The following is a 22817-nucleotide window of genomic DNA, read 5'->3' on the forward strand; positions in this document are numbered from 1 at the left end:
GCATTTTGTCAACTGCATGTGAATTATTGTGGCTGAACTTTTTGTAGAAAGTTAACCAAGCACTTGAATAATACAATACTATTCATTAATGTGCCGGAGTACACTGGTCATTTTGCGAAGTTTTCCAACCTAATTTTTCTAAAACACAGTACATTATTCTCCACATAATTATTATTCCAGCCTAGCTTGAATAGAAGATAATTGAAGAGACATTGTAGGTTCGAACGGATTTATCTGGTTGATTATGAGGCTGGCCGGTGATACTGAATACCCGATGTTCAGAGCTGAGACTGCAAAAGAAATTAGCTACATATTCATTTAGAACTTGTTCATAGAATTCAAGACTCATTTCAATGTAGAAAGGAGCAATTACCATGAAACGTTGCTTGTATATTTCAACAAGCTCCTTTGGATCACGCCGGGTCTGATTGAAAGCCTCATTTTTGTTCATCTCCTAGGCAACATTAATCAACGGTATGATAAGTAATTGAAAACTGAGACAAAAAGCAAGATTGCTTCATTCCACTTCAGATAATATGCAGTTTGACAGAGCTTACTTGAATCTCATCTCAATCAATTTAGAACTTTATTCAGTTTTGTTATTACAATACTCAAGTTGAGTTTCTGGGCATGCTATACAAAACTGACTTTAATTGAAATCTTCTGGTTTGAAGGAGACTAAAAATAACTTATCCTACTAAAACAAAATGCAGATCTGGGTTTAACTGCAGAAACAAAAATAAAAATGGAAAATAACAGGGTTATGTTATACCTCAATCCAAGCTGCCAGTTTTGGCCTGCCGGCAGTTATGTCATATCTCTTTACTTCCAATAAGAAAGGTTGAAATCTTTCTATGAATGGAGCATATGCTATATCCACCTGCACACATAACCCAAATCAGAACTTTTTCAGCAGACGAATTGCATAATCAAACTAGTATAATAAAGCAAAAAATAAATTTTTTCTACTTACTAGACTAAACTGTCCAAGAAAAAATGGCCCGTCATTGAATTTGGATAGAGCTGTTTCAATATGATCAAATGCAGCATCTGATACAATTTCTTACTATGGTTACATATCCAAATATGACAATGAATGCTTTGTAGTACAAAAATGTATAGCAGCAGGGATGAAGTGTGCATCTCAGTCAATTTACCAGGTTCATTTCCATCTCCTTTCATGAAAGAAACTACAATCTTACTGAATGTGTCAGTATAGGAAAACAGCTCTTCTGCAAATTCCTTCTTAGTGGGATCCTAAAATTCAGAGAATATGTATTTATCTTTTTAATTTTGGACCAGGAAACAAGTAATGAAAGAGCATTCTTTAAATCTTACATCAGGGAAAAGTGAAGGCCCTTCAAAGTGACTCTCAATATATTTGATCAAATCAAGACTTTCTCCTTTAACTTCATTGTTGTGTTCCAATGATGGCACCTGCGCAAAACTCCGCATAAATCACGCCATTGACAAATAAATATAACCATTTCAAACTAAGATAATCGTTTCTGGGTTTCAAGTTCTGTACCAAAGTTTTGCAAGATTGTACAAGTCTAAAAGAAAATAACTTTTTGATGTTCCATGGAAATTACTGGCATCTGAACATTAGCCAATTTTACAATGTGTTTTTGGCATAATAGAGGGTCAATTTAGCTTTGTCCTATACAAGAATCAAAAAAAGAACTGATTGTTTCTTCCATGTTATAACTGAGAAACCATCCTCAAAAGTCTATTGCTTTCTGCAATCTCACCTTGTTCGGTGGGTAAACTTTCTCCTTGTACCAGTCAGGCCTGTTCTTCAGATCAATAGGAACCAGTTTAATCTTCTCCTGTAATCTCTGCTCGCAAAAAATAATTCCAAAATAAAAGAGAAGTGTAAGATTTTGATAAAATAAAAATTAAATGACTCCACCCAACTAAAAGTCTTTAAACTCTTTGACTCATAGTTCATTCGCCCATGCAATTACAAGCAAAATCATAAATAAAACATACAAATCTCCTCTTTTTTCTTTCAAAATCACAACACTGAGTTTCAAAAACAACCTTACTGTTCCGGGTAATCCACACATGCTGTGCATATGGACAAGTGTATGATATATACAACCTTCAAACACACACAAAACCAAGGCAAATTAACCCAATCTAGATTCATGACAAACTAAGCGGGCTGAAATTGCACGAAATTGAATTAAATGCTGAGTTTACCTTGTTGTACCATCAAAGATTGCAGGAGGGTCAGAGGTAGAATCCAGAGCCGGAGGTAAAATCTCTCGCGCAACACTGCATAACAACACCTAAATCCTTAAACCCACTTCTATGTTACATATTTTATTTTTCATTTTTTAACTTTTGAAGAAAAAGAAAGCTGATACACCAGCTTACTTGGCGGCCATTGTCACTGATATACAAGTGCTAACTCTGGATTTCTTGAGTGGTAAACTAGAGAGTGTTGTTGTAACAGTTGAAGCAAAGATTGGGTTGAAGCTGAGGGAGTCTTATAGTAGTTTTCTTGGAGGAAAGAGAAGGAGAGAAAGTGAAGACGTCAGCCGTGACAAAATGGCCGTTTTTCTTTGGTTGTAAGGAGACTTGAAAGTTAGTTATCTATTGCAAATCACAACACCGATATTAAGTGTAGTAGATTGGAACACGAGTGGTGGTAACTGGTAACTCATGAAACTTCCATGTGCTAAATTATGATGACATTTTTTTCCTGAAAAAAAATTGTAACTTTTTTCTTTTCTAGCAGCTCACCGGCGGGACAAAGGTAGCTTTCAGACGTAAATTCAGGGGAAAATTAAAAGGAATTGAAAATGCTTGTATACGTGAATACTCTCTCTTGTTAATTCATTTATTTTTTTTAATAATGTTAAATTATGGTTAGAATAGGTGATATAGTTATCATGTTGATATGATTTTCTTTTTATATTTTCCTCCTGGAAAACAAAAAATAAGGGCAGGTGGAATATGATTAAAAAAATCCAATTTTTACATTACTTTCTAAGAAAACTAAAGTGATATTTAATCACTTATAATGATATTTTAAAATTAAATATTTAACTTACTATATTGATCGTAGGGTTAATTGAAATTTTACTTATTAAATGTAATCATTTTAATTTCTAATAGTTTTAATTCTGAAAAAATAATCTATCCTAAATAAAATTTCCTTGTCACCAAACCCAAAAAGGGAAAAAAAAACCATTAAATTGATCTCTAGACAAATACTTTTTTTGGTAGATGCTTGTTGATTTGTGCTTAACTTTGTGTTATTCCTCTTCTACAATTACAATGGAATATGAAGTTATGAAAAGATAAAAGTTACTCCCCATCTTGGAGAACTAGGGTGGCCTCTCTTGCGGTTCTCAGAAGCTAAACAACAAATTTATTTTTTCTTTTTTGGGTTTTAAAATGACATAAACATACAACATAATCTTTTGTTTTTAAAGAGCTTTATAGAATTCCATGGTAAGACTTCTTGAGAAGAGAATATGCCATTCATTTTCAGTAAAAAAGAAATAGCTTTCACACCAGTTTAAATTTCAAAAAATGAGAATCTATCTCTGGAGCTTGCCTCCCTGTTTAGTAAAGCAAACCCTGAATCATAATAACTTCCTCATTCTTTGTGAGTCCATGCTTGTAAAGCAAGGCACAACAATCTTTAATCCTAGCCAAACAGGCAGAACAATAAGAATTAACAAATTTGAGACATAGTTAAATGCAAAATCTGGCCGTTACAAACTACAGAAATTTCAATAGTGTAATATCATCAGTATCATCAAGTTTTGAACAATATCATGACTATTCATTTTCATTCCCAGAATTGTTTCATCATCAACTATTCCTTTTCTTGCTTTCAGGACAATGGCAATATACTTGATGATCTGATGAACCACTGTCCACAGATTTTTACCCTTACCTTATGGGCAATCTTCTTTAAGCCCTTCAGGCATCAGTTGAGACCATAGCTGTTGTAACATTTTTCTGTGTATCATCTGTCAATTGACAAACAAAATCTATGGAGAATTTTTCTTGGGCATTTCATCTGTCTAATCGATGTCTCCAAGATCCATGGCTATACATTGAAACTTTTTTTTTTTTCTCACAGGTTCAATCTTTGAAATAAGTTATTTCAACACAAGTGAGGAATGGAAAGATGAAGGAAATCTTAGAACCTGTTGAACTATGTGTCGGCATTTTGAAACATACCACCACCAGCTCCTTTAACTGAAAGCAAGGGGCCATCCCAGGAGCTGCGACTGATCATATAGGAATCAAGAAACAAAACTATGACTGTGATATCGTCATGAAAATGTCTCCTCACCCCACGATCAATTTTCTTCAAGTCAGAGTATCTCATTTCTCTTTTTTTTGCTGCTTCACATAGTGCAGCACTCACAAGCTTCTTTGCAATACCCTGCATTCAAATTATTAAGATAGAGTATGTTCAGACAAGTTATAGGCTAGGGAACTCATAACTGAACTTGACATACAACTTTTTTATGCAGAGAACAATAAAAACTAGCCATGCAGTTGTGGAGTAAACACAAGCATTCACTCTAAGAAAATGTTTCTATTGACTGAGGGGGAAGCTTAAAGAAACTGCTTTCTGAGAAAGTGACTATGTTCAGGTACTGCAGGAATAGAAAAGATGGAGATATGCTATAAATTCTTAATGTAATAGAGTCAAACAAACAAAGAAGGCCACTTGTTCTTAGAACATTAGCTGTCATCCAACCCCAACATCAGTTGTAACCTTAATAAAAATAACCTACAAATATACACACATAACTCAAAACTATAAATAGATATCCTACATTACGTGGATGGTTGTGGACAATGTCAACTGCCTCCTGATTGCTTAGATGCTCCCATAGGCCATCTGATGCAAATATAAGAAATTGATCTTCAGAGTACAGTTCCTGTACCAATATCGTCGGCTCTGCTTTAAGGATTGGCTTATGGAAGGGCTCTGGCAGTCTAAACTTGGCTAATAGAGGCTCTCTGTTAAACTCTGCCTTCTTCAGATAGGCATCACCAATGGATCTCGAAATCTGCAATTCATAACAAAGCTCTATCAACAGAGTACCTCTCATGCATTTAATCATGACACACAAGTCAGAAAAAAATTGAATTGTACTTATTGTAATGCATACGTTATTTCCACCCATTTTCAAGTGTCATGAAATATACTTGACTTTGTCAGAATGAATTAGAGTTCCAAATACAATGAATATCCCACCCTATTTGTTCTCAATCAGTCTGAAAACATTTCAATGATAAATAAGAACGTGCCCAAGCTTTTAACTTGAACTTATTCAACATCATAGTTTGGTAGGTCAAAGTACTCATCGGTATAGAGAACTCAACGTAAATACATAATATACAAAGATGAATTTAAGAAATATAACAAAGTGAATAGCAATAAACCATTAAAAGTAAACGGATGTCAATTATAAAGCCTCAAAAGTCACCTGTATGATACCCTTCACACGCCAAACTTTGTGCTTTAGAACAACAATCTGTGGATCATCAGGATGCAATGAGTGCAATTCCTTTCTCACAGATTCTATACTTGCATTATGCTCATTCGATAACTGAATAGCTTTAAACTCTTTAACATTTTTTCCCAGTCTTCCTAATACCACCCTAGAATCACCTGCATTCGCAATGTATAGCATCCCACTACAAATTATACCTACCAAACAACATGAACCAGCAGATGCAATCTGTGGCTTCCTTAGCCACTGCTGCTTCACTAGAGAAAGAAATTCCTCTTCTGTTGCCAAAAATGCTTTAGCGATAACATCAGCGGACATCCCATAACTTTCAGTCGTAAACTCTGCATCATGAATAGCTGTCAAGTCAGTAAACATACGCATTAGCAGTCTAAATGCTGGAAAGCAGAACTGGGGAAAAATGTCAATGGAACAGAGAGAGAGAGAGTAACCCTAGAGTTAAAGTGACCATTAACATTCAAAATCAATTTCATTTGGTTATTCCAGCAGCAGCTTCCGTGAATACTGACGCTCAACAAGGACTTGTGGACTTGCAGATTGGTATAAAATCTTGCATCTTTCCTAAATGTCAATAAATATAGCTACAAGTTTTATGTGGGCTCTCAATATGCAGATTGCAGGTTAGCTCATGATACTTATGTATTTCATTTTATTCACCAAAAAAAAATTCATGAGCATGGACAATAAGGATTAAAACAGTTCTCAAGCTAGCTGAACCATAGATGCTTATCTATTCTCAATTCCTAAAAGATCATCAAAAGGATAAATTCAGCTCAGCTTTTCATTAAGCTGTGGCAACCATATTCTATTGCCTAAGAGAGAGAGAGAGAGAGAGAGAGAGAGAGAGAGAGAGGAAAAGGAAATAACATATTCACAATGGAGTATCCAAAATCTAAAATTATCATTGTTACATCCTCTAGCTTTAATAGCATAAGAATGACCACATCTATGCAATGTAACAAAGGAGCCAATAGTGTAGTAACCAAATGCATGAACTCAGTCCGCATGCAGAATAGACTTTATTACACTGAACAAGAGGAAGAAAAACATACTCTTGATATTGTCAAAAAGGTGTTGATTTACAAACTGAGCGGCTTCTGGACCTCCATGACCGTCATAAATACCAACAAAAGTTCCCTTAGGACCTGACTCATGCAAACTCAATGGCCCTGATTCTAATTGACTATGGTCTTCTAACTGACTATTAGCTTGAACTACTGCCATAGAAAATTCCCCACTACCCTGGTGTCCTGAATCTTGGTACCACAACAATTCATCAACCTGACCAGAACCTTCTCCATTACTAGAATTTTCACTCTCAGCCACAGGCTTCCAACAAGGTGAAACAATTTTCAAAAATGTAGCTGACACCATAACTTACATATTATCATCCAAATGATCCAGCAATCAAATTAATCATCAACTCAAAATTAACAACTTTACAAAACCACTGTTTCTCTTCTGATCTCTTCTCAATGTTTAATCCCACAACAGAAGTTTCAGATAACAAACACACATTGATGGATGCAGACAACATTAATCTGCACAAAATCATTAGGAATAAATAAAAACATACATGCATTAGAAAAACAAAACTGCAACTCGAGATCAAACAAACAGAAGAATATGCATAAAATTTACATTGTATGAATATTAGACCAAAACAATCAACATGAACCTAAAGACCTTAGAGGCAAAATCAAGTTGATAGGTACGTCCAGCAATTACAGAAAATGAGTTAAAAACAATAGTCAATGCAAGTAAAACAATCTGCATAAAAAAATTATGAGTTATGTTCCAAAACTTAATTAAAAAAATAAGACACAAAATGCAAAACCATAAGGCATCAAATAAATCAATGGTTACATAATCAAACTGCATAATATAATCATCCAAATACACCAAAAATTATTTTTAAAAAATAAAATTTTTCAAACATACCTTGTGAATCTAAAAGAGAAATTTGTATGATACTCCAATTTACAACCTTAAATCCAAAAACCCATCATTAGATGTGCCCTGAAAAGTCCCAACAAACAAGTAAAGAACGAATCTTTGAAAGTTTTATAAGTCTTAGCGTTTTGAAAAAAGAAAAAAGGCTTTTTCTTCAAAATGGTAGATCTAGAAACAAAGAGAGATTGAAACTGAGATTAACAAATTCTGATGGGGTCTATTGTTGCCTAAACAAGATCGAAAAAGAATAAGAAGATTATACAACAAAACCTGCGTTTTGAAATATCCATGAAATGAAATAAACTCTTGGGGTATTTAATTTTTTTTGCTGGAAATTAAAGTTTTTTTGTTTGGTTTTCTAATTTTTTGCCTGGGTTTTGACTTTGACCTCCAACAAACCACCATTTTAGGCAACCTTTGCTCATCCTCTTTCCTCGTTAATATACCAAAGTGAAAAACTTCTTGCCGTCCAGAACAAATAAGGAATTTAATTAAAAGGCCAAATGTTTATGTCCCACCTAAACTCCAATGGAACGACATTTTTTAATTTTTTTTTGTAAGACGAAAACACTTATTTTCATTCCAGGTTTATTGAATTTTTAAAATAATATTTATTAAATATTAAAAATTAAATTTTTATTTATGAGTAATTAAAATTAATTAATTTTAATATTAAAAAATTATTTAATTAATAATATATTAAAAATAATAAAATTTTGTTTATTTTTTTATTGATTTTAAAAACTAATAATTTTTTTTAAAATTAAATTTTAAAATATTATATTTTCCCCTTTGATAGATTTTTATTTCTTCGATGACCTTTTCCCTTGTATCTTTGTTGTTAATTTTAATAGTTTACAAATAAAATTTTAAATTTTCAAAACTTAATGAATACCAATTTGAAAATTTAACAAAACTTTAGATAGAAACAAATTATTTGGCCTTCTTGTAATAAAAAAAGTGTTTTTATCTTTGAATATAAATATTAATTACCAATATATCATTAAATTTATTGAAATTATAAAATACCCCCATAAAAATTGAGATTTAATTGAACAATTGATCTCTCAATAATATCTACTTTACCAATTTGTCATTTAATAATTATAATTATATCTTCTCCTCCCATTATCTTTACCACTAACATTTTTCCGTTATCAACGGCCTCATTAATGAAAATTCTACTTTTACACTCTTTTCTCTTTTGGACTTATTAATCTCAATTTTCGATCTTTTCTTTTGTCATCTCCACAATCAAAATCACCAATCATTAACAATGAAAAAAAAATACTTTTTTCACTCGACTATTATTGCCTTCTTTCCATAATACTTTATTGATCATTAAACCCAACAAAAAATAATCAAAAGAATTTGTTTAATCTAGCGTGTCAATTATGTTTCTTTTGCACTTAGTAAGCAATACCTCTACGTACGAAGTTGAGTTAACCAGTAAGACCATCAACCAACTTTTGCCTAAGAATATAAAAATTTGCATTTTTTTTTATGATCTCTCTCTAATGAAAATTTCACTTTTACGCTCTTCTTTCTATCGAAATTACTTATTTTTGCTTTTGATCTCCCTTCCTATCATCTTTACCATCAATATCACTAATTTAAGGTATTTTACCAATGGTAAACCTCACCGAGTACACTATTACCAATAACTCGTCCTTGAATATGCAATGGTTAGTATTATACATAGCCTCATCATTTGCAACACCATTTGTGATACTGGTGGACTATAAGTGGGGCTGCTGAGCTTGTCATTCATAGAGGATATGATATGGAAAGTTTGATGTAGCAAAAATAAAAATAATATAAACAATAAAAAATAAATTATCAATATCTCTTAATATTTTTTTAAAAATAATAAATAAATTATAATATATAGACATAAATAAACAATCAATCTCATTGTTATTTAATAAAATTATACATATTTATTTTAAGTACATAAATAAATATGTATTTGATATGTGTTATCAAGTAATTAGATCATTTTAAATTAAATATAAACTAATTATATAATAATATATCATATATTTACTTATTGATATACTTGAAAGTAAATACTTATAATATTAACTATGAATTTACATCATACTGTTATTAGGGCGTGAATTCATATGAAGCCAAAATTAGGGGTCAGATTAAAGAAAGTAAAACTATAGGTACTGAATAGTTCACAGACAAATTTAGGGGTATACAATGTAAGAGTAAAATAGCGCGAGCCGTAAAAGGCAAGAGTTCGTTTCTTCGATTCAAACGACATGTCATTTTGTTTTCATCTAACTCGCAGCACCCTTCCTCCCAGTACAATCGGATTATCGTCAACTCTACCCAAACATAACCTCACAGCCACCTCACGTTTAAACTCGTTCTCTGTGCAGTTACGTGCCGGCAATCCGGATTCAGCCATGTCTTCTTCCGCCAAATCAGTCCGAGTGGCCGTCGCTCAGATGACGTCGATCAACGACCTTGCCGCCAACTTCGCTACCTGCACTCGCCTGGTCAAAGTAAAACAATCATCACTGCAAAATTTTGCTTCGTGCTTTTTGTTTTCTAAATTTGTTTGGTTTTGTTTGTTATCTGTAATTTTTATTGTTTGACTTTGACAGTGCCTGTTTAGGGCAGCTTATGGTTATTGGATTATGACTATAGAAATAATTGATTATATGATAATCAATTTTGGTTCTGCTTATGATTATTGGACTATGATCCAATTGTGACTTTTTGACAAATAATTGCTGATTATTTATATTGAAATGTTCAATAATGCTTAATAGTTTAGCTTTTGGGTTAGAAATGTAAAAAAAATTCATTAAATTCAATAATCCAATAATTTTAAAATGTGACTATAATGCATAATTAGATATTTCACGCAAACTATTCTAAACATGTCATAATGCAGTATTAAATCCAATAATTTAGATTAAATAAGGTATTCTAAACAAACACTTAATTTCATTGTAATTAATGAACTAATTATAATCAGAGATTGAATTGTGAGTTCCTTATTTAACCGAATGAAAAATCTGTGTTAATATCATTTGGGATTTGGGAATGGTCTTATGATACTCTTGCTAATGCCTATCGAGTGAATTTAAAAAATTATACAAAATTGAAATGATATCATTTCATGATATTCTTGCTAATGCCTATCAAGCTCAACATTAAAACTTCTGACATTGCTTCTGGGAAATGTATCATGATACTCTTGTGTCATGTTATAGTGATGTTGCAGCATGTTGTGAAGCTTCTTTGTACTGTTTCTTATGTCATCACTCAAAATTTCAATTCATCAATGATACTGGCAATTTTGGAGTAGTAGTTAGGGTACCATTATGCTATTTTGATTTTGGTCTGAACTGCAAGAATAACTGACTAAGCCATGCCATAAGGGTTAATAGTTTGTATAATATCCTTTAACTAATTGTTTTTAGTTTTTGTATCTCCAAGGAAGCAGTTTCTGCTGGGGCAAAACTGCTTTGCTTTCCTGAAAACTTCTCCTATGTTGCTGCTAAGGATGGGGACAGTCTTAAAGTTGCAGAACCTTTAGATGGACCAATAATGCAGCAGTACTGCTCTTTAGCAAGGTGTTCTTGTATTTTATTATTCTTCTATTTTTTTTTGGTAGAAAGCAAAAAAAATAATTGTATTTCAATCTCTAAATTATATTCCTACAGTTAATTAGCTAATGTTTCACCTTTTTCTATTGATCTGTCACCTTTACTCCTCTTGATTTAATGTTTCCATTGGGCATGTTGTCTCCTTGCGTTGAATCTTTATGCTTTTATATTCATCTAACTGACTTTATTTCTACTCATTAATTACAGAGAATCCAACATTTGGTTGTCGCTTGGAGGCTTCCAAGAGAAGGGAACAGATGATGCACACTTATCTAACACACATGTTGTGATTGATGATGTGGGGAACATTAGAAGCACATATAAAAAAATTCACTTGTAAGATAATCGATTCCTAGGTTTCATTGAGAGAACTTGTTAAGCTGATCATTAGACTGAAGAACTATAAATATACTTGACCATAGTTCATTTTGCTTAATTCTGGTTAAAACTGTTAATTATTTTTCTTTTCTGAATTCAGGTTATGTGTTGTTTTCTGAATATCTGCTCTAAATACAAGTTTGTAAGATTGTAACACCCCCAAATAAGTAGACTCCCAATGGAACAAATGTGCCTTGATTTGGGTGCTGCAACTTTTATTCTTTTCCATCGTCCAGCCATAGCTACCAAGACATTACCCTCTCTGATAAATGTAGTTATGACCAGAAATTTTCATTCTTTACTTCCAACCTTCTTTTCCCACTTCATAAAACCAAAAGGGAAATGGTTTTCTTGATATGTTGAACAGTATAAATGGAGATTTGTGATGGTGTTGACATGGCCAAGGATGAAAATTGATGTTTTCATTCGCTGATAGAAAAGTTGGTTATTCAGATGGTAATGATGATTCTAGCTTGTGGGTAAAACATTGAAGGTCAAAGAATAATAGAAAGGTTTTTGAAAAATGTAAAAGGAGGCCTTCTGGTCTTTAGCTTCACAAATTGTCTCAGATCAGTAAAGATACTAGAATAAGTACTTATATAATGACAGCAAGGAAAGACATGACTTATTTGGAATGAATTGAATGAAAAGCTTCCTTGAAGTATAGGCAGCAGTATAAACTTTTTTTTTTTGGTCACTTTCCTTGATTTTTGGTGTGCCATTTTAATTGAGCTTTCTTGGATAAATTACATTTTTTCAGTTTTAATATTTTTGTAGTCCTTTTTATGATATGTATTTCTTGAAATGATGATTTAAAGAAAATATTTATTTTCTTTTGAAGGTTTGATGTGGACGTTCCTGGTGGAAGATCATACAAGGAAAGTAGCTTTACGGAGGCAGGTAAACTGGTTACCTATATTTGAAATGAAAAAGAAAAGAAAACCCAAGTCCCTGCTTAGAAATCCCGCATCCCAACAGCAACTGTACCAAAATTTTTTATTACCAGGAGTGTCTTGTACCCGTTTTATGTATTTGGTCTACCAGTTATTTCATGATCCAATAGTGTTGTGGCTTGATGCTATCATTCATTTGGTTCACCGAGTTTTTTAAAGTGCATGTAAAATATTTTGGCTTGCCCTGCAACTAAAAGCTTGTAGATTTATGAATGATGAAGAGAATAAAACCTGTTTTTTAGGTTTCTAGAGTAATATTTCATGCCTTCTAGTTGATTTAGATCTTTACTGCAGATTCTAGTTCTTCCTTACTTCTCCTTTGAGGAAGAAAATATATAATTCAAGTTGTTGACTAGCCTGATTGATAAAATATAATAATATCAATCTAATTAGATATTGCTTTCAGGTAAAAATGTTGTGGCTGTAGACAGCCCCTTTGGGCGTTTAGGTCTGACAGTTTGCTATGATTTGAGATTTCCTGAACTTTATCAGCTACTCAGGTTCCAATATGAAGTACAGGTAAGATCATTAATGTTTTCGTTTAGTAGGGAGCACAGGTAAGATTCTCATTTTTTACTGTGGTAGTTTCTTTGGCTTCTAAACTTCGCATGTTTTTTTATGTCAATATGCAGGTTCTATTGGTACCTTCAGCTTTCACAAAAGTAACTGGTGAGGCACATTGGGAGATTCTTCTCCGTGCACGTGCAATTGAGACTCAATGTTATGTATGGATCTATTTTCATCTCATCTAATTTTAATCAAGTTTAAGGACAAATCAAAATTCATTAATTTCTCATTGCAGATGTTATGTTGTGACCTCATCATGGCAATATGATTGTTTTATCAGGTTATAGCTGCTTCACAAGCTGGAAAGCATAATGATAATAGAGAAAGTTATGGTGACTCACTAATAATTGATCCATGGGGAAAAGTTGTAGGTCGATTACCTGGTAAGGACAAGTTCTCTTGTATAAACAAAATATCTTCTACGCACATGTTCCTGTCTTAGACATTAAAACTTTAAACTTGAATATAATATTTTAATCTTCTGTATCACTTGCTGTTGTCAATTTGTCATGATTGTAGTGTTGATGATGTAGTGTTAATTAGAAAATCTGGTTTGTCTTGTTTCAGATCGATTGTCAACAGGGATAGCTATAGCTGATATTGATTTCTCATTAATTGATTCAGTGAGATCAAAAATGCCAATTGCAAAGGTAAAGTTCCAATATATGTTGTGGGGCTTAATATCGACAATGAATTGAAAATAACTTGAACCAGAACACTATTGATTAGTGTCTAACATCCAGCCAAATACTGTCATAACATTTTATCACAAGCAAGATGCTTATCAACTGCCAAAAAGAAAACTAGCTTATTAGATAATTTTATATATGAAATCTTATAAAATTTAAACCCCAAGAGCCAACCCTTCGTAAGATCACAACATGGGTCCATTTACTTCATTCTAGCCTCATTTTCAAGCTTGCCTAGTTGGGGACAACAATTGTGGATGAATACTGGTGCATCCTATGGGTGCTTAATCATGCTTGTATTCTAACTTTCTAACTGCTGATATAACTGGGGATTTTATGCATGGAGAAGGGTATAACTTTTGCAAGCACTGAACAAACATCAATCAGTTATATTTTTTTTAGTGCATATGACTGGTTAAACCTCGGTCGGCTGTGTATCCAGCCTGAATTGAGCTACCCAATTCCTGCTACTTAAGTGGTTTGCCTGGTCCTTTTTTCTCCCCAAGTCTAATTCTAATGCATGTGAGGCGCATAGATAGGAAGCTTTATTTCTGTGAATTTGGTACTGATGTCAGTTGAAATTGAAAGTCTGTACTGTAGTTATGAAATGGTAGCTTTGCTCATGTACTCAATACAATTTCCCATGTCAGCATCGGAAGCCAGCTGACTTCTGGAAGTCTGCATCTCTATGATTTCCCAAGATTCTCAATCGGCTATCAATCAAGCAGGTGTATGTTAAGCGTCACTGAATTCCTCTTGTACCTTAAATCAAGCAAGGATTTGTTCATTTGACCACTCGTTTCAGTCAAAAAGCTGCTAAATATTGTAAGCTCAAATAAGTCAAAACCTGCTTGCATCAACTGGGCATTAATGAAGCTTCATTTAGTTTTGTGTGAATATACTGTGATGGATTTGGTTTTATGTGACAAGTAAGATTTGAATTGTTACACTGTATAACAGCACACTTAATGTTATACATATTGGAAAAATTACTATCGTGGGGTGCATTGAAATGATCACAATTGTGGGGGTGTTTATTTTAGGATGATCTCCTTTTTATCATATTATTGCTATTTTATCTTTAGGGTTGTGCAAAAAGCACGGTTTCCTTTTCCAAAGACAGGGCAAATGCTTGTCCATGCCTGTCGCATTCCTAATCGAGCTTTGAGGAATTTGATTATGCAGTGGTGCATAGCTTATGTAATCGACCTACTTATTACTCTGCTTTGGTTTATTGGTTCTGTAGTTATGAATGAAATGGTAGCTGATCTCTCTGATTCCCCAGATTGTTAGGTCCTCCATCCGTTATAGTAACTGGTGTATGTTAAAAGTCACACAGAATATCTCTTGTACTCGAATCAAACAATGGATAGTGCATCCGTCCTTGTGTTTTGAGCCAGTAAGTTTCAAACAATGGATCGGTCATTGAATCTGAGGTTTTATCTATTCAATCTAGTTGAGTTGTCCCGAATATACAGTTGGGCTAAAATAGGGTTTCTTGTCATTAAAAAAGGAAAACTGTAAATGAGTAGTGGGAATCTCTTTCTTTATTAAAGCAAGCCTGCCAAATGCTTTGCTTTTACCCAACAGAAGCCCGCACTCCACTATATATGCACAAGACCCTGTTAACAGACTTAAACACAAAGCAAAGAAGAAATTTAAACCATGCCGAGTTTTCTAATGAAAGAGATCAGTCATAACCATTACAATCATGATCATGATCACTTCTCCACTGGCAAAAGCAAAACAACCCATCATCAACCAAACCAGCCTAATTTATTGAGGGAATAATTGCTTCTATTCAACTGATCATATCAGTGTTAGATTCAGTGATTCTGTTGGAAACTTGATTGTCACAAAGAATTTGAAGAACCCCAAGTTGGTATATGCTCCAAAGAATGGTGATAAAGAACAAGTTGGTGGTGGGTTAAAAAGGTGCACCATAAACATGTTTAATGTAAATGGGGCTTGCATGAAGCAAAGTGTTTGTGCATTGTAGGTTAAGAGAGTCGTTCTGACAAATGGAGAACTGGTTGGATTAAGGTGGTTCATCAAATCAAAAAAGGCAGAGCTGTGCTGGTGTCTTAACACTTTCTATTTCAGAAAATTTGTGCCTGAAATGTGTGGTTTGGATTTGATTATTGTCATCTGGGTTTCATGCCACATGCCTAGGATATTGATAAATAAGGTGAAATCTCATCCAAGCAATTAATTAATAATTAAAGCAAAAGATAAAAATAAATCCTCCAAAAAAGAATTCCATTGAAATGGACACAATAACAACTTACATTCTGGTTATATCAGACGGTAACCGACTACATACAATTATAGTAGCCTATGTTACAGAAGTATCATGGTATATTTAAATGAAGGAAAACAGCGTAAAAAAAAAAAACACAAAGAACACAAAATTCAATCAATAAAACTATGTATATATATTTTTTAGTATATAGATAATAAGTTATCATGTGATTGAGTAATTTTGAATTGAAGATAAAATAACACCCAACCACATAATGACACATTATCTATGTATCTAATTGTATACTAAAAAATGTATATACACAGTATTGCTCAAATTTAAAAGTATAAAACTATTATTAACATTGTGCCTAATTATCTAAATCCAGTCAAAAGTTAATTTAAAAAAAAAAAACTAGCAATCATTCCAACAGGAATTCATCCATGGAATCAGGGCTTCCAAGGAGGTCAAAACGTTTATTACCTAATGTGTCTTTTAGTATTGTGATTTGGCCTTCCTTCAGAAGTATGTCCTCATCAAGGGACTCGATCTTTTTCTTCAATGCATTAACCTCCGCATTCAATAGCATATTCTTCTCGCTGTATTGTTTTACTTCATCCCACATCATGTCTCTCTCGTCTGAAACTTTTGGCAATATCCCCTTAATAAGATGCAGTTCCTTGGCAGAATCTTGGAGGTCACTTTGAAGCTGGCTTATGCTCTCATCCCTCTTAAGTATCTATTGGCAAAAAATTGGCTTCAAGAATTACATGATGGAAATTATTGCAAAGACCAAATAGGAGTCTAGAGACATTCAGAAAGTGAATAGAGATAAGATCACACTATTGAGATATAATAAAACGTACACATAAATTAGCCAGAATGAACTTTAAAAGAAGTAAAAAAATGTTACCTGAATTTCAAGATCTTTTAACTTATGGGTGATACATGAAATGTTGTCCAAGGCATTTTGGGCCTCACACCGGAGGATGTCATTACCTCTCACAGCTGTTGCCAGTTCAGCTTGCAACTGCTCCACTTCCAGCTCTTTAGAATACAGCTTCTCTCTTAATAGGCTTGTTAACAAAATCTCTGCTTTGAGCTCAGATCTTATTATGTTCTCCTATAAGTAATAATATAAGTCAACAACATCAAGGTACTTTTGCATCAGCTAAATGAACATACAGAATAATAAATAATGAAAGATAAGGCATGTTCAGGTTATATAAGCATATTCAAAGGTAATAAAAGACAAAAAAATTGTGGAACTTTCTTGATTACCTCAGGAGTTTGATTATTCTTTCCTGAGCAATCAGCCTCAGTCTGTAATGACTGAAATTTTGAAGCAACCAGACTGGACTTCTCATGCAGTAAACCAGACATAGTCTGTAAACTCCTTGTGAGGCTTTCAATTCCACGCTTAAGGCTCTGAACCTTTATGTCAGTTTCAACAATATATTGCTCATCTAAACCATTCTTGATAAAATCAATACCCTGCTTGGTGTCTTGAAGTTTGCCTGCTTTCCCTTTGATGAATTCCTGTAGCTCTGAACATAATTGGGCACTCTCATTTAACATTGATAGTCCTTGATTTTGCAAGCAGCATATCCGCATCCACAATTCTTTATCCAGTTTAATGGTTAAAGCGCCACTCTCTTGACCATTGCCTTTTAAGCGATGTAGTAAGGTAATATTCTCATTCCGAAGAGAATCAACCTCAAGTCTATAAGATTCAACCTCCCTTCTCAATGATAGTTCTACTCCTGTCAACCTCAGTTGCTCCATTTGCAGTCTGGCCACATGCTTATCAAACTTTTCCAAAGGTTGCTTATTTCCAATTTCCTCACTGAATTCTTCTTGCAATCCGGCAATTGTCTTCTCTTGTTCACTACATGTTCTCAGCAATCGAACGAGAGATTTTTGCAATTCCTTGCACTCCATCTCCTTATCTTCAAAATTCCTTTTAATGCAGTGTAGATCTTCTTCTGATGCTCTGTACTTCTCTTGCAATTCAGAAAGACTTTCACTTAGATTCCGATTTTCCTCACAGTACTCTTCAATTCTTGTATTGAGGTCCTTAAGTTGCTGCTCTGAGTGAGTTATCATGCTTTTGCTCTCTGTTTCCTTCTCTTTAAAACAAGATACTTTCTTTTGGAGGGAGACATTGTGCTCTGCAAGCTCCCTAACCCGCTCCCAAAGCCTATGCTCTTCCATTTGATATTTCTCAAGCTTCAATGACCACTCACTTGACCTTCTGTCTAACTCCTTCTCCAATCCCGACTGCAACTCATTCTTTTCTTTCTCTAGTCTTTGTATTCGTGATTCCACATCTGCCTTTGCCAGCCTAAGCGCTTCCTTGGTAGAAGCCCTTTCTGCAATTGTAGACTGTAGAAGACCAGAAACCTCATATGCCAAACTGAGCTTATCCTCAGTTAATCTTTTAATGGTCTGAATCAATGCTGGCACATCAAATCCACAATCATGAAGAAAGGTTTCTTGCTCAAGTTCTTCTGAAAGTACCAGGACCCTCTCCCCAGCTTCGTTGGATCTTCTTTGTAAGTCCACATCTACATCCTCTTCTATATCAATAGAGTTAAAACCTTCACAATTTTCAGCAGGGATACAATTTTGCTTGTGAAAACCTGAGAAACCATCCCTGTGACATTCATTTACAGTTTCATAAGGTTCATCCACTGAATAACTTCCCCGAGCAATCACATCTGAGTTTGAATCAGAGCATCTACCAAAGGAACCACCATAAATATCTTCAATAGTTATTGGAACATCATGGTCAAATTCCTTTGCATGTGATCTGGGAAGAACATGAGTCTGGGAGAGTCTCTCAACCACATTCTTTGCAATTCTCCGAGGAGATTCATGCCCAAAACCACTAGTCACCCAATCTCTAGATGAGAAATAGAGATTAGTGTCTTTAGCATCCCTAAATGAATGAGACTTACCTTTGACACTATTTGTTGGTGAAGTATTGGTCACATATTGAGCTCTTGGGGGGAGCCTCCCACCAACATTTACATTTCCAGAATAGTTTACAAGTGAAGAACTGTTTGTAGGCCTGCTCCTTCCGTGATGATGTTCTCCATCAATGTAGCGGTCCAAAATTTTAGTTGAAACATTACTTGAGCACAAGGAAGAGTTTCCTGATGAATCATGGTGACTTCTGGAAGAACCAGAAGAGCCTGGCCTCTCCAATACATGTGCATTTTGAATAGGTGCCACTTCAAATCGTTTTTTCTGTGAGTGCCTCTCAGGTGTCAGAGCCCTATAACGGCTGACATAGACCCAATGAAACACATTAGTCTTATAAACTAATTTAGTATAAAAGGGCGAAAAAAGGGTAGCTCCATTATATATTCAGACTTAAAAAATAAAACTCTTATGAACAAATATTACTATAACATAAAATTAATCAAACCCCCCTCACCATGTTGAATGACTGGATTGCTGAGGAAGAATACCACTTTTACTGCCTGAAGGAGATATACTCCGATCGGCTGGACATGAAAAATTATTCTGTCCCATCCCATCTACAAAAAATGATGTTGATGACAACGAGCGGCTTCTTCTAAGAACTGAACCAGTACTGCAGGTCTCGCTGTCTAATTGTTGCTTCCGGGATTTGGAAAAAAAGCCCCTCGAGCTTTGGAAACTGTTCTCAGACTTGTCAACAGCTTGCTTATTCACCCCACTTCCTGGTGGGTTCCGATTCTCGCAATAGACTTTCTTTTCTGTTGATGTTGGGGAAACTGAGTTGTTTCCATTGCTAGAGGAAGATTTGAAAAAAAATAGCTTCTTCATCTGTCTATCATCAAGAACTGCAATAGCTCATGAATAATGGTGTTTCTCTCAATCTTGAAATTTAGGATATGATGAGGTCTACACTAAAGCTGTAGTTAAAATATACAACCAAATTAGTTTTAAAATAAGAGAAAGGGAAACTAACATATACAAACATGATTAAGAACGCTGAAGAGAAGTGACAGGTAAAAAGCAAAGCAGAGAAAAATAAATTTTATTCAGAAACAAGTACATACAAGTCATCTTAAGTTCATTATACTGACTTTAAATGGCTAACTGAATGGAAGGTGGCATGCAAAATTGTGATGATAATTATGAAACAAACCTGAAGATCTTAAATTAATCAAATAAGGAAAAATATAAGGGTAATGAAAATTCTCAAAAAGAATAAATAAAAGAATACATACAACAAAGAAGAAAGAAATGCTATCATCTTTGTGCTTACGACTGGAAACTAAGGCTAAGGCAACATAACCTGGCTATCATGTTTGCAATATGAAAATTATAAGTATGAAACGGATAAAAAGCATCTACGAGATAGTAAACATTAGAAAAACAATATCCAGAGCCTGAAGAACCAAAAGCTGGGAAATATTCTTATTGATAACCAAACCCATATATGAATATTCAATAGTAAACCTAAAGTCTCTCATTTGACTCATCGCAAAAACATATACACATAATATTGTCTAAATCTGCCCCGGCCCAAAAGTTTAGATAGTGTAGCTCAACATATTTCTCAATGAGAAAACTATATTCATAATTTATATTCCTCAATTTCCATTTTCCAAAAAAAAAAAAAAACTAATTTCTACAAAAACTAATATTTTGAACATGTAAAGATTTCAGACTTCTAAGCCTATCACAGAGAATTCAGCCTTTGACAACTAATTCAAAAAACAAACTAAACATATATTAAAATTTTTTACGAAAAATATAAGACTAAACCAGAGTGAAGTCCTCATAACAAGACTTTAATAAACATTTGTGTCAGAGATTCTGTTCCGATCCAATCTTTACACAGAACCCGGCAAGATTAAGTTTCAATGACCAAATTACCCTCATCATTTATATTAGTTCCTTAGAACCCTAAAACCCCTTTTTTAACTCTATCACGAAACCAAACGCCAAAATAAATAAATGGAAAACTTTAATCTGACACAAACAAACATAAAAAAATGAAAAAAGGATCTAATTATAAAAACTTTTAGCTATTCAACACCCCATAGACAAAACAAGTTAAAGATTTCCTCGTTTATGCAATATGAAGCAAGATATATCTACAAGAAAAAAGAAAGAAAGAACGAGAGTAAACACCGAATCAATTCCTAGATTTACGGACATTATAATGAACTGTAGCAAAAACGATAACAAAAGCCCGAATAGTTAATTCTCCGTTTGGTTGCTGATAAACTGAATGAATGTAAAATTTAAACAGTCGGTAAAAAATCTATCATTTTTTTTAATTCCAATGAAAACAAAGACTAAATAGTTAATTTTCTGTTTGGTTGCTCAGAAACTTAGTGAAAAAGAACGTAAATTTTCCCTCTTTGCTTTACGAGAAAAGAATTTTCAAGAGAGAAAAATAGAGAAATGATAAATATATGAACGAACTCAAAACAACGAAATGTATGCTATCAAAATTTCCTTCCCTTTACATTTTAACAAAATTTCTCGGCAACCAAACAGATTCCAGGGAAAAAAAGAGACTTACAAGCTTTCTACTCTGCTCTAGCCTCTACTTCTTCTCAAACGGTCAAAAAGAAGATTTATTTTCTTCCCAGCTTTCTCGTGCAAACCAAAGCCAATAAACATCAGACAAGTAATATTTTAATTAAATTCAAAATAACAGAATTAAATAAGTAACTTGCCATAAACGTTCAGATATCCCTTGAGAAAATTTCAATATTCAAACAAATAAGAACAAATAACAAATAAAATCCAACTCGTTAAATTTATATATAAGGAAATAAATGGAATATCCAGCGCAGAGAAAGAAAGAGAATCTTACTCAGTCGTTGGTTTAACGGCGTCAAGGGCCGGCTTACAGCACATTAAAAAAAAAAGAAAATTCCCTGTTTGGAGGATAGAATGACGGTGACGGAAAATAATCTGCCGTCAAAACTAATTTATGAACAGCGAGGGTACTTAGCTGTGTGTTTTATTTCCAGAACGGACAATGGGAAGAGAGTTTTACTAAGCGGGAAGGGCATTTTAGTCATAATAATTGTGTTTAAACGTTTTGTTACGCGGATAGAGCCGAAGGGGAGCGGGGGCAAGGGAGTGATTGAGTGCGGTCAAGTTCAGAAGTTTTTAGTGGGTCCCGTGAATTTTAAAAGGTAAAGTTTAAAAGCATGCATGGATTTAGAAATCAGTTTGATCAAGAGTTGTCAAAACTTGTTTGGTTTGGTGGGTCCTGCAATTTTCATGTGAAAGAATTATTGCTTTATTTTATTTTATTCCAATGGGAAATTGCATAAAGTAATTTACTTAAATGATCAAGAGTTGTCAAAACTTGTTTGGTTTGGTGGGTCCTGCAATTTTCATGCAAAAGAATTAATTTAATCGAGTTTAAAATTAAAATAATAAGCCCAAAGACTTACCCTCACCCAAGATTCAGTCTATTTTTTAACTCTCATACAGAAAATTTTGAAAATTTAAATATTTATTAATAAATTTAAATTAACAAAATTTATTAATTATAAAAAAAGAATTATCATTTAATCAATAATATTAAAAAAATAATCTTATTTTCTCCTTTAAACCTTTAAGATTAACAATTTTTTTTACAAGAATAAACTTTAAAAAATTATATGAGATTTTAATTTTTTAAAGATAATTTTTAAGAACAGTGAACTTTTCTGACACTCTCTATCCCTCCTGATAATATCTCTCCCTTTTCAGTAACTTGAAAGTTATCTCTCCCGATACAATTTGTTTGGATGAATCAAGACGATTTCTCATCTACATTAATTTGTCTTCTTTACTAAATTCGAGTTCAAAAGAAAGGGGAGAAAAGATCAAAGGGTGTCAATTGCCAAAAGGGGAGAAATTTTGCAAGAAAATTAAAACTT

At 33.6% G+C, this 22817-nt stretch overlaps 4 protein-coding genes across 11 annotated transcripts; 1 reads left to right on the forward strand and 3 right to left on the reverse strand.

Annotated features, from left to right (window-relative positions):
- Positions 1–66: 66 nt before the first annotated feature.
- On the reverse strand, positions 67–2689 carry LOC123192862 (glutathione S-transferase L3-like). The gene is made up of 10 exons (XM_044605542.1): positions 2383–2689; positions 2206–2280; positions 2044–2104; positions 1752–1838; positions 1339–1437; positions 1158–1257; positions 974–1050; positions 773–880; positions 374–454; positions 67–290 (listed from the first exon to the last, which is right to left on the reverse strand). Exons 1-10 carry the CDS (start codon positions 2391–2393, stop codon positions 279–281), a joined length of 711 nt encoding a protein of 236 aa, XP_044461477.1. The 5' UTR covers positions 2394–2689; the 3' UTR covers positions 67–278.
- Positions 2690–3595: 906 nt separating this feature from the next.
- Positions 3596–7950, reverse strand: LOC123192858 (probable protein phosphatase 2C 38). Of its 8 annotated transcripts, none has more exons than XM_044605530.1 (6): positions 7858–7950; positions 7458–7535; positions 6569–7057; positions 5472–5854; positions 4815–5051; positions 3596–4414 (listed from the first exon to the last, which is right to left on the reverse strand). In XM_044605530.1, the coding sequence occupies exons 3-6, from the start codon at positions 6888–6890 to the stop codon at positions 4181–4183; spliced, it is 1176 nt and encodes a 391-aa protein (XP_044461465.1). In that variant the 5' UTR covers positions 6891–7057; positions 7458–7535; positions 7858–7950; the 3' UTR covers positions 3596–4180. The 8 variants fall into 8 exon arrangements, with proteins under 8 accessions (XP_044461465.1, XP_044461464.1, XP_044461472.1 ...); XM_044605529.1 differs by having other exon boundaries at positions 7740–7888; XM_044605537.1 differs by lacking the exon at positions 6569–7057 and having other exon boundaries at positions 7740–7885.
- Positions 7951–9707: 1757 nt separating this feature from the next.
- On the forward strand, positions 9708–14727 carry LOC123193711 (deaminated glutathione amidase, chloroplastic/cytosolic). Its single transcript, XM_044606792.1, has 9 exons — positions 9708–9985; positions 10929–11065; positions 11306–11434; positions 12318–12376; positions 12836–12948; positions 13062–13154; positions 13277–13379; positions 13564–13646; positions 14336–14727. The coding sequence occupies exons 1-9, from the start codon at positions 9740–9742 to the stop codon at positions 14375–14377; spliced, it is 1005 nt and encodes a 334-aa protein (XP_044462727.1). The 5' UTR covers positions 9708–9739; the 3' UTR covers positions 14378–14727.
- Positions 14728–15923: 1196 nt separating this feature from the next.
- LOC123230263 (golgin subfamily B member 1) lies at positions 15924–21665 on the reverse strand. Its single transcript, XM_044656400.1, has 5 exons — positions 21458–21665; positions 19370–19832; positions 17209–19216; positions 16841–17050; positions 15924–16666 (listed from the first exon to the last, which is right to left on the reverse strand). Exons 2-5 carry the CDS (start codon positions 19741–19743, stop codon positions 16349–16351), a joined length of 2910 nt encoding a protein of 969 aa, XP_044512335.1. The 5' UTR covers positions 19744–19832; positions 21458–21665; the 3' UTR covers positions 15924–16348.
- Between the last annotated feature and the right edge of the window lie 1152 nt (positions 21666–22817).

Source organism: Mangifera indica, chromosome 12 (genome assembly GCF_011075055.1).
Source record: "Mangifera indica cultivar Alphonso chromosome 12, CATAS_Mindica_2.1, whole genome shotgun sequence".
Taxonomy (NCBI): domain Eukaryota; kingdom Viridiplantae; phylum Streptophyta; class Magnoliopsida; order Sapindales; family Anacardiaceae; genus Mangifera; species Mangifera indica.